Genomic DNA, 11952 nt, shown 5'->3' on the forward strand with positions numbered 1-11952 from the left:
TTATATCTCCTAGATATAGGACAGACACTTCAAAACCTTATGATTTATTTTTTGACTGTCTTTTTTTGCCATTTATGAATGTGTTATTCAATGCGTTTTTATTGGCTAAAGTAGTAAAGGCCAAATTCTATATTTGATCAAATTATACCTAAATCAAATAGCTAAATGATCCATGGTATGACCATCTTAAACAACCCCCCCCCCCCCTTTTAGAGGTTAAAGGAATGACCTACTGAATTTAATGAAACTACTCAGACATGCAGACAGCACTTAAACATGCTAAAGTTTATTTGAGACGGTTTTATTAATGTGTAGCAAGATTGTCAATAAAGTTATTGTTTCGTAGTATACATGCAAAATTATCCTTAAAATTATTTGTAAAGCTCAAAGTTGTACACACCATCACAGTTATGAAAAACAATAATTACTGACTGTCTCAAAATACACAAATCTACACTGTCAATGTTAAAACAGTCGTGGAGGGGCAAGAGATGCTCAATTCATCTTAAAAAGCAATTTTACAGAAATCCAGATCAAGTCAGAAAACATTCTTAAAACAGTATAACAAACAAGAAAAAAGCATATACCTAAAATATAAGAGGCAAAAGCAGGAATAATGTATTTCTTATTACCCTAACTCGCAGTGTTAACAAGAGCCTTAGGTATGTGCTACTCTATGTTTCACCATATGAATTGTGTGGAGATGGGAGCAGAGCAGAGGAATCCTGCAGGGAATACTCAATCCAATCACATATCATCAGCATGTGGGCGTATTGTGGCTCTGCGGTGTGGATTCAAGGTCACTGTAGCTATATGGCCGGTAATGGGGTCCCCGTGGAAATGGGCTTCCTCATCCAGGCTATTGTTGTGAGACATGGGGTCGAAATTGGACAGCCCCTGGCTGCCGTGACTGGTGCCCAGCTTACCCAGCAGAGAGGTCATCTCATTTACCCCCTGGTCTCCTGTGAAATGGTGGTGCGAAGACTTGGGCTCGTCGTCTGCAGTGTGGTACGGCTGGTCAATGACATGCAGCACTCTGGAGGACTGGAGGTTGTGCAGGGACCGTGACTGCACTGCAGGAGCGAGAGGGACAGAGGTTACAGGTGAGTAAACAGCTCAACACATATCGATCCAGTCATTAAATGGTGAACTAATGTCACACATACATCCCCAGTCCAACTTTAAGTTGTTAGACTGTAAGCCGCCTTTAAAAAAACTTGTACCTTGGCTCTTGGTTGTACAATTAACCACTCACAGAGCTGAGCTCAGTTAAGATGAGTAATTACATTTAAGTAATTCACAATCTTAAAACATGATGAGGCCATTAGATATCGTTGAAGTCCCTTTCATATTGTATCCAACAGTTCCTATACTCTTAGAAAAAACTTTCTACAGAGGGTTCTACATGGAAGCAAAAAGGATTCTACCTGCAACCAAAAAGGGTTCTCCTATGGGGACAGCCAAAGAACCCCTTAAGGTTCTAGATTGCACCTTTATTTATTTTTATTTTGTACTTTTTACCCCTTTTTCTCCCCAATTTCATGATATCAATTGGTAGTTACAGTCTTGTCCCATCGCTGCAACTCCCGTACGGACTCAGGAGAGGCGAAGGTCTGCTTCTTGACACACTGCTTGCTTCACCCGGAAACCAGCCACACCAATGTGTCGGAGGAAACACCGTACAGCTGGCGACCGCAGTCAGCTTGCAGGTGCCCGGCCCGCCACAAGGAGTCGCTAGAGCGTGATGGGACAAGGAAATCCCAGCTGGCCAAACCCTCCCCTAACCCGGACGACGCTGGGCCAATTGTACGCCGCCTCATTGGTCTCCCGGTCACAGCCGGCTGTGACACAGCCTGGGATCGAACCCGGGGCTGTAGTGACGCCTCAAGCACTGCGATGCAGTGCCTTAGACCACTGCGCCACTCAGGAGGCCAGCACCTCTTTTTCTAAGAGTGTACAACTGTTGAAAGGAGATTGTTAGTCAGACAAGCTGATGAGAATAGGGCTTAATAATACATGTTCTCTGTGCTGAAGGTTGGCAGCTGTCTTTGATCTGAAATGTGGGGTCCTGGTGGGCTGTCGTGCTCTTTAGGTGAGTTGTTTTAGCAGCGGAGCCGTAGCAGCGTCTGGCACTATGAGTGAGAGGAGCTCTAGTCTAATCAGCTCTTAAGCTGTGATGTGAAGCAGGAGGTAGATTTGTCCGGGCGGTGCGGGAGGCTGACTCACCCCTCACTGGGCTGAAGTCCCCTCCTTGGCTGACCTTGGGCTCGGAGAAGGGTTTCAGGTTAGGGAAGAGGATGAGGGAGAAGGACAGGAGCAGCACCTGGGGAAAGGTGAAAATCTCATCATTTGTACTTTGCCACAGTCAACAAGGTTTAGCAGTTTGGGGGAGCTTCCAATCCTCAGTTGAGCTCCAGAGTTGAAGACACACTCTTCAGTAACTGTTGTTCAAAGCTGTTCAGCTAATCCCAGTACAGTGCATCAAAGTCACCAGGTGTGAACACACAATCCATATTATTTACATTTCTGCATTTTCCTAAAGTACAAGGCATTAGAAGAGATACAACTTCATTCATATTCATATTTGGATTTACAAAGTCTAATTTCCACTGGCACTGATGTGGTTTTAGTTGATCTGTCCAATTATATTATAGACAGGTGAATCAATGGTGCGTCTCTCTGGAGTGTATCTCTCTGTGTCTATATTTCAGTCTATATGTCTGGCGGGGGGGGGGGGGGGGGGTTACAAGTACAAAACAATCAAATAAATGCATACAAAGGTAACCCCAACCCATTCCCCCCCTCAGTCCCCATCCACCCGCCCACATCCTCCCTCCCCATCCGGACACCATGTATCCCACCACCCTGCCTTATCAGTTCCCCTCCCACCCATCCATCCCCTGTCTCCCCTTATACTCCTCCCATACCACCCCTTCCCTGTGGGCCTGAAAGCAAAGAAAGTAACAATAGTCTAAATATATATATATATATATATATATATATATATATATATATATATATATATATATATATATATATATATATATATATATATATATATATATATATATATATATATATATATATATACACACATATACATACACACACACACAGCTCTGGAAAAAATTAAGAGACCACTGCAAATGTTTCTTAAATCAGCATCTCTACATGTATGACAGCCATTCCATTCCAGTGTCTGTTGAATTCCAACACAGGCACACCTCATTCTACTGAATTAGGTACTGATTAGGTGATCACCTGAATCAAATCTTATTTAACGAGGAAAAGTATAAAAACCACTGCTGTGGTCATCACTATCCTCTTGCAATAGGACCAGCTGGATGGCAAAAACAGTGCTAATAGTACCTCAAAAGTAATATTAATCAAAAAATAACTATTGACCATGCCAAAGGAGTTGAAAAGGAAAGTTTTGAGTGAGGAAAAGAAGGGTTCCATTCTGGCTATACTGGCAGAGGGATACAGTGAGTGTCAGGTTGCTTCCATCCTTAAAATGTCAATTACGGCGGTTCATAAGAACAAGTTCAAGCAGCAGACATTGGGGACAACAAAGCTACAGACCGGCAGAGGGCGAAAACGACTCTCTACTGACCGGGATGACCGCCAACTCATTCGAATGTCACTCAACAACCGTAGGATGACATCAAGTGACCTACAAAAAGAATGGCAAACGGCAGCTGGGGTGAAGTGCACGGCGAGGACAGTTCGAAACAGGCTCCTAGGGGCAGGGCTGAAGTCGTGCAAAGCTAGAAAAAAGCCCTTCATCAATGAGAAGCAAAGAAGAGCCAGGCTGAGGTTTGCAAAAGACCATAAGGATTGGACCGTAGAGGACTGGAGTAAGGTCATCTTCTCTGATTAGTCTAATTTTCAGCTTTGCCCAACACCTGGTCGTCTAATGGTTAGACGGAGACCTGGAGAGGCCTACAAGCCACAGTGTCTCGCACCCACTGTGAAATTTGGTGGAGGATCGGTGATGATCTGGGGGTGCTTCAGTAAGGCTGGAATCAGGCAGATTTGTCTTTGTGAAGGACGCATGAATCAAGCCATGTACAAGGTTGTCCTGGAAGAAAACTTGCTTCCTTTTGCTCTGACATTGTTCCCCAACTCTGAGGATTGTTTTTTACAGCAGGACAATGCACCATGCCACACAGCCAGGTCAATCAAGGTGTTGATGGAGGACCACCAGATCAAGACCCTGTCATGGCCAGCCCAATCTCCAGACCTGAACCCCATTGAAAACTTCTGGAATGTGATCAAGAGGAAGATGTATGGTCACAAGCCATCAAACAAAGCCGAGCTGCTTGAATTTTTGCGCCAGGAGTGGCATAAAGTCACCCAACATCAATGTGAAAGACTGGTGGAGAGCATGCCAAGACGCATGAAAGCTGTGATTGAAAATCAGTGTTATTCCACCAAATATTGATTTCTGAACTCTTCCTAAGTTAAAACATTAGAATTGTGTTGTTTAAAAATGAACATGAACTTATTTTCTTTGCATTATTCGAGGTCTGACAACACTGCATCTTTTTTGTTATTTTGACCAGTTGTCATTTTCTGCAAATAAATGCTCTAAATGACAATATTTTTATTTGGAAGAAATGTTGTCAGTAGTTTATAGAATAAAACAAAAATGTTATTTTTACCCAAACACATACCTATAAATAGTAAAACCAGAGAAACTGATAATTTTGCAGTGGTCTCTTAATTTCTTCCAGAGCTGTATATATATTGGTTTGTATGTGTGGGGCTTTAGCTGAGATTGTTCGTAACAGAGTCAGGTATATTTGTCCAGCCCTCAATTGTTCCTTGACTAGCACCATTCATTCTCGCTGTCGATAATTCTAATGTTATAACTTCTAATAGTAACTGTATCCCCTGGATAAATGGGAAAGAGTGAGGTGGTTGCATCTTTCCACCTCTCCACCTGTCTGTTTCTCTCTAATCTCATATGGTGTATGAGCTGTTCTAGTAAAACTGTTTCTAAAAGTGACACTTCTGCTTACCAGGACACAGGTCCCAGTCTGGGCGGCCTTTTTGGAGCCGTTCATTACCAGAGTCTGCAGCCTACGCAGCTGCTCCATCAGAGACCTGGGAGACACAGAGGCTCAATTAGCAAATGTTGCCACCGGGTGTACAGAGGCAGAAACAGAGCAGGGAGAGCAGATTAGTGTGGAGGTCCCTCACGTGTTGCATTTCTCCAGCTGGAACACCTTCCTCTGCAGCTCCTGGTTGTGTGTGTTGCAGGCAGTCATCCTGAAAGAGGAACAACAAGGGAATTTCCTAGATGAGACTGACAAGCTGCTGCTGCTCGATCAGTCCAAGAAAAACACCAGCCTGCTACAGTATCACTCACCAGCATGCTGAGAAACACTTTGGTATAATCAAATCGTACTGTGACACTCAAGGACACTGAATTACACAATGGGCCCTATGCAGTTTCTCTGCACCACAACACTCACACACTGTTTCTTAAACTTTCTGTGCTCAGCACGTTGTGACCAATGTTACCTCTAATTTTTTTCAGCACTGAGCAAATTTCAGGTCTGCTGAGGGCAAACTTGAAAGTTGTGAAAATTCGGTGCAACTTCCAACGTTTGTTTACTGTGAACAATGAGGCTGTACCCGCTTTGAGTTACAGTTTTAACAGTGGCCAAGTAGGCTACTGTGGTTATTTGATCATAATGTAGGCCTAACAGAGTGACCTACCATCAAAAACAATGGAGAGAATGCATCCCATAACATTTTAACATGGAAATAACTGTTCTATCACTCAGCCTACAGTAGCAGCCAATGTGTGGTGTTCATTGTAGGCCTACATTCCATGAGACTTTTGAAAAAATCATGCAGGGCCTGACATTAACCTGTTTATCTACTTGTCCTTCAGACAAGGAGGTGACTGAAAATGTTGTTGTGTTGTTTAATGCAAGAAACCACTTTACAAAATAAAATGCATTATTAGTCCCATACCATTATTACAGAGAATCAAACTAATTATGCTACCCTCTGTTTATTGGCTACTTAGCTTATTCAAGCCTATCTCAAAATACAACAATGCCCCTTTGAGACAAAAAAAAGCTATTTTCATGACTTGCTTTTCAAAGACATCTAGAAATGTACACGTTTTGTGCTCTTGTAGGAAGCAATCACTCCCCCATTGCTGACTACAAATGATCTACAACTGGGCTAATAACTCACTAACTGGCAAAGGATATGAACACGTGCACAGGTGGCTACATGCAGCTCTCGCTTTGATCTCAAAACAAGCTTATCTACTCACGACCGCTCATGGTGTAAACACAGTCCAGTTCAAAGTGAATGGCACAGATCCATATATGGCAACGGTCTATTTGCATATAGGCCTACTGCAGCTCTGATTGGTTATGCCGCACAGGTCTGGGTAGAATCCTACTCCGATGCGTTCTGGCTACAACAACTCTTGCATATTTAGTTTTGCATACTAAGTCTTGCATACTTCGTTTTGTTTCGGTATGTTGCATTGGTAGTGGCTAATATTGCATTGATTCAATCACAATTCCCACAGTAAAGGGAAACGCTGATAGTGTTAACTAACAGGGAAAATTCTAGAAAGTTGAGTGAAGTTCAATCTCCTGCTTCTCTGCGCGGGCTGATATTTTTCTGCGTGGCCTGCACACGAGCGCAGCTTATAGGGAACATTGCCTGTGACGTGTTCCAAATATCTTGTTAGTTTGTAGAAGTGCTTTATAAATTTTTGTCAGTTGTAGTCAGAGTTGGACACTTCTACTTTGACTTTAGGCCTGTGAGTCCCTACCTTTTCCATTTATTTAGTGCCTATTGTCAGTACCTGCTCTCGAGACCATCAATATATTCCTTTTTCTTCTTCCTGCTCTCTTGGGCCGACTGCTTGTTCCGGATCTTTCTGCGAATTTTCTTCAGAATCCTCTCCTCATACTAATGGAAACAGACAAAGGAAGTAAATATTTAGTGTATTTACGCGCTTTTGATATCCTCAAGAGCCATAAGTTGTTCTGTGAAGCTGCAAAAGTCTGCAAAAAAGTTTTACCTTGGTGAGGGGTAGTTGGCTAGGCAGAGTCATCCCCTCCTTGGCCAGCAGTTTCTTCTCATCCTCATTGAGAATCAACTCTCGGAAGGACTGCTGGGACTGCTGTGTGGGCTGGAAGTGAGACAGGAATGTTAATACAGTACGTAATATGTGAAGCATTACAACCAGTGGCCTGAGCAGCAATGGGTTTTTCAGAGTGAGTGGAAGGAGTGCAGAGAGGCAAGGCAGGCAGCACAGCCCATCCCTCTCATTTCATGCTTTCCTCACACCAATTACATTACCGTCCTGAACCCATGCCCTGCTGCGACTGTCTCTTTTAAGTTAACCTGTTTCTTCATGTGCTCCGCTGAATATTTTAGAATGAATTCATCCCTTTTACCTGTTCCTCTCCACTTCAACACACTCACCCACATACAAACAAGCCCAAGCACGCACACATACATACTTGTACGCTAGCACGCACGCACACACACACATACCCTTCATCATCACTCACCGGCTCAGATGTGCCAGAGAGCAGTAGGTCCTTGACAGTGAGGGGAAAGTTACAGGTCAGCTGGGTTTTGTGTACATCAGAGGAACACTTTGTCCCCCCAGTCCTTCCTGGGTAGAAGCCTGAGTCCCAGCCATCTGTAACCACACAGAGAGACGGGATGTGACCAAACGTAAGGCCATCATTTGTCTGTGTTTGTGTTGATACTGAGACAAAGCCAGGATTAGCCCAATGAATACAAACGAAAAACGTGTTGCTTTCAAAGGAGGAGCTTCTGTTCTAATGTTGACATAACAATACTAATCACACATCTAACATGAAGTAACGTAGCAAATTTTGTCTGTGTCACTTCTATATAATAAATAACATTACATGCTCTATATATTTGTATACTTTCTGTGCTAATGTGTGCCATAAATGTCTTACTGATATCAATGGAGAAGTCGGTGTCCAGGGCGGCCCTTGTGTGTGGCTGAGGGGGGAGGAAATGGGGCTCTGTCGGAGGGCTCTCAGGGCGCTGGGGGCTGTCCATCTGATCGGAGTGGGGGTCCTCACTGATTCCACTGTCACTGGGAGAGGGAGACCACAGGGGCGACCCCGACACCGAGGCACTGACACTCAGGAGGCCGATCAGGAAGTCCTCGCCCTGTAGCTTTGTTGGACGCAGCATCTGCCAAATAACACACCAAATGTGATAATTACTGTACAGACATAATGGAGAGAGTGGTTGAGAAAGGCAGGCTAGACATGGGAATCACGTAGTAGACACCGCCAAGGTGAAAATTAAAAAACACGGCAGGGTAACATCAAAGAGTGAATGCTTTCACTCCACTCACGTTTGGCTTGTGAATGGGCCAGGAATGGTTCCCATGGTGTCCCATCTCCTCGTGACGGAGGATGCCATCGTTCTGATCAAACAGCAAATCAAGCAGCTCAATCCCATCGCAACCCTGGAAACAGAACAGGCCACTCAATGACATCATGTTAATCTGTTTACAAATGAGAGATAACATACAGCGATCCTTATAGGAAGGCTATAAAAGCAATAATACCCAGGACTAGTAATGCTTTTTATTGCCATTATCTCATGACACTCCTATCTGACTTTTTAATCAGTTTTACTATGCCATTCAATACAGTAAACTTGAGTTCAATTCAATTTCATTTATCTAGATTTGACAAATTTGACATTGGAAGATTGTAAGACTATGTAGGCCACACAAAAGTAAACACCCACACCTACACACTCACTCAATCACTGGCAGGTAGATCTATTGCCTCTTCAGAACTTTGTTCGATGGTACATTTAACGTTGGCTGCCCTAATAACATTAACTGCTAAACTACTTATCCAGGAGATACTAAAACACAGAAACGAACATATAGGCCGTGTTACCTGGTCTGAATAGTGGTCCATAATTTCAGTACTAGGATGGCACAGGAAAAAAATCCCCAAAATAAGACAAATCCAGTAAAATTGTCAGTTTCCTTTGTTGTGAAGGAGCTCTGTTCCAGATGACCGTGTGTCTCTACTGTATCTCGCTGCTCTTGTTCTGAGTTCAAAGGTTTAAACTCCAACCCAGCACAACCAATCATCAACCCCATGGCCGTCACCCCATTGGCCAGTATGTAAAGAGGAGATTTGATTGGCAACGAAAGACTGACAACTGAGGCAAGTTTGACTGTAGAAAATAAATAACATTCTTCATGGATGGATGGATGGAAAGTTGATACTTTCCTTCCTCTTGTTGTGTTTGATAGCAGATTGACAGGGGGAATGAGGGTAACCTTTGACACGGTTTCTGTGTTGTTTGTTAATTTATAAAAGTAATCAACACACTATGATACCATTTATCCATTTCAAACAGTCCCCATGAAAATGAAAGAAGGCTTTTATAATTGAATCTTTATTTTTTCATAGAAATAACTTTTAATCAATCAATTCCTTCAAATCTGAACAGAAAAAACATGCCCTTATATCCTCTCGCAATTCATCAAATATTTTGATGTAGATCTCCTGGAAGTTTCTGCATTAATTTCCAGATATATTTGGAAGGCACCACCTGTTGTTATTACTGTGATTCAGCTGGGCTTATGACTAATGCCTAGAATTGCAGCACAGGCATAAATAAAACAAAAACAAAACATGGGTACATTTTTCTTTCTTCTTTTCTAAAATATGCTCAAACTTGTTCCCATTTTAGCTGCAATTATGACACATGCAAAGACCCCAGTCTGAAATAGTGGCTCTACAGGGAAGAAAAAAACAATCCACAAAAACGAATTGCAGTCATGAACTGCCAGTCTCTGTGTTTGAATGCGCAAGACAAATCTATTTAAATCTCACTTTGTCAAATGCTGATACTTATTGTTCTGTTTCGGTTCTCAAAATGTAAATCAGAAAGCCTTCGGAATGGTATTAGAAAGTTGATGGCAGATGCTTTTGGCAAGGCTATTAGTCTATACATCTCAATAGTGACAGAGCTATTTCTCTCACATCTACTGTGTCTTCAGAAAGTATTCACACCCCTTGACTTTTGCCACATTTTGTTGTGTTACAGCCTGAATTTGAAATGGATTCAATTCAGATTTGTTGTCACTGGTCCACCCCATAATGTCAAAGTGGAATAACGTTTTTCGAAATGTTTACAAATTAATAAACAATTAAATGGCTTGAGTCAATAAGTATTCAACCCCTTTGTTATGGCAAGCCTAAATAAGTTCAGGAGTAAAAATGCGCTTAACAAGTAATATAATAAGTTGCATGGACTCATTGTGTGCAATAACAGTGTTTAACATGATTGTTTAATGACTACCTCATCTCTGTACCCCACACATATACTTATCTGTAAGGTCCCTCAGTCGAACAGTGAATTTCAAACACAGATTCAACCACAAAGACCAGGGAGGTTTTCCAATACCTCACAAAGAAGGGCACCTATTGGTAGATGGGTAAAAAAAAAGCAGACATTTAATATCCCTTTGAGCATGGTGAAGTTATTAATTACACTTTGGATGGTGTATCAATACACCCAGTCACTCCAAAGATACAGGCATCCTTCCTAACTCAGTTGCAGGAGAGGAAGGAAACTGCTCAGAGATTTCACCATGAGGCCAATTGTAACATTAAAAAAGTTATCGAGTTGAATGGCTGTGATAGGAGAAAACTGAAGATGGATCAACAGCATTGTAGTTACTCCACAATACTAACCTAATTGACAGAGTGAAAAGAAGGAAGCCTGTACAGAATAAAAATATTCCAAAACATGCATCCTGTTTGCAGCAAGGCAAAGTAATACTGCAAAGAATGTAGCAAAGCAATTCACTTTTTGTCCTGAATACGAAGTGTTATGTTTGGGGCAAATCCAATCCAACACATTACTGAGTACCACTCTTCATACTTTCATATGTTATGGGTATGCTTGTAATCATTAAGAACTGGGGAGTTTTTCAGGATACAAAAGAAACGGAATGGAGTTAAGCACAGGCAAAATCCTAGATGAAAACCTGGTTCAGTCTGCTTTCCACCAGACACTGGGAGATTAATTCACCTTTCAGCAGGACAATAACCTAAAACACAAGGCCAAATCTACATTGAATGTTCCTTAGTGGCCTAGTTATAGATTTGATTTAAATCTGCTTGAAAATCTATGGCAAGACCTGAAAAATTGTCACCGAGTGGCACAGTGGTCTAAGGCACTGCATTGCAGTGCTAGCTGTGCCACTAGAGATCCTGGTTCGAATCCAGGCTCTGTCGTAGCCGGCCGCGACCGGGAGACCCATGGGGCGGTGCACAATTGGCCCAGCGTCGTCCAGGGTAGGGGAGGGAATGGCCGGCAGGGATGTAGCTCAGTTGGTAGAGCATGGCGTTTGCAACGCCAGGGTTGTGGGTTTGATGCCCACGGGGGACCAGTATGAAAAAATAATAAAAAATAATAATGTATGCACTCACTAACTGTAAGTCGCTCTGGATAAGAGCGTCTGCTAAATGACTAAAATGTAAAATGGTTGTCTAGCAATTATCAACAAACAATTTGACAGAGCTTGAATCATTTTGAAAATAATAAATGGGCAAATGTTGCACAATCCAGGTGTGGAAAGCTCTTAGAGACTTACCCAGAAAGACTCACAGCTGTAATCGCTGCCAAAGGTGATTCTAACATGTATTGACTCAGGGGGTTGAATACTTATCTAATCAAGATATATTAGTGTTTTATTTTTCATAAAGTTTTTACAAATGTTAGAATTTCTCTTCCACTGACATTACAGAGTATTTTGTGTAGATCGTTGACAAAAATATTACAATTTGTATCCCACTTTGTAACACAACAAAATGTGGAAAAAGTTAAGGGGTGTGAATACTTCTGAAGGTCCTGTATATGCTCATAAAGCACACA

General features: G+C 42.2%; 1 protein-coding gene across 1 annotated transcript; it reads right to left on the minus strand.

Moving 5' to 3' along the window:
* Positions 1-270: 270 nt before the first annotated feature.
* On the minus strand, positions 271-9094 carry creb3l3a (cAMP responsive element binding protein 3-like 3a). The gene is made up of 10 exons (XM_084164185.1): positions 8952-9094; positions 8393-8506; positions 7983-8226; positions 7560-7693; positions 7064-7174; positions 6845-6951; positions 5206-5274; positions 5025-5109; positions 2227-2323; positions 271-1073 (listed from the first exon to the last, which is right to left on the minus strand). Exons 1-10 carry the CDS (start codon positions 8970-8972, stop codon positions 748-750), a joined length of 1308 nt encoding a protein of 435 aa, XP_084020311.1. The 5' UTR covers positions 8973-9094; the 3' UTR covers positions 271-747.
* Positions 9095-11952: the final 2858 nt, after the last annotated feature.

The sequence above is a fragment of the Coregonus lavaretus genome, assembly GCF_964263955.1.
Source record: "Coregonus lavaretus genome assembly, chromosome: 6".
NCBI classification, from domain to species: Eukaryota; Metazoa; Chordata; class Actinopteri; order Salmoniformes; family Salmonidae; genus Coregonus; species Coregonus lavaretus.

What these genes read in the sequence shown, in the direction of transcription:
- creb3l3a (XM_084164185.1), bottom strand. Translation starts at nt 8,972, where the DNA reads ATGGACCACTATTCAGACCAG. An exon ending in TGGACCACTATTCAGACCAG is followed by an intron (nt 8,507 to 8,951) that starts GTAACACGGCCT and finishes TTCTGTTTCCAG; the next exon opens with GGTTGCGATGGGATTGAGCT. An exon ending in CAGCTGGAGAAATGCAACAC is followed by an intron (nt 5,110 to 5,205) that starts GTGAGGGACCTC and finishes TGTGTCTCCCAG; the next exon opens with GTCTCTGATGGAGCAGCTGC.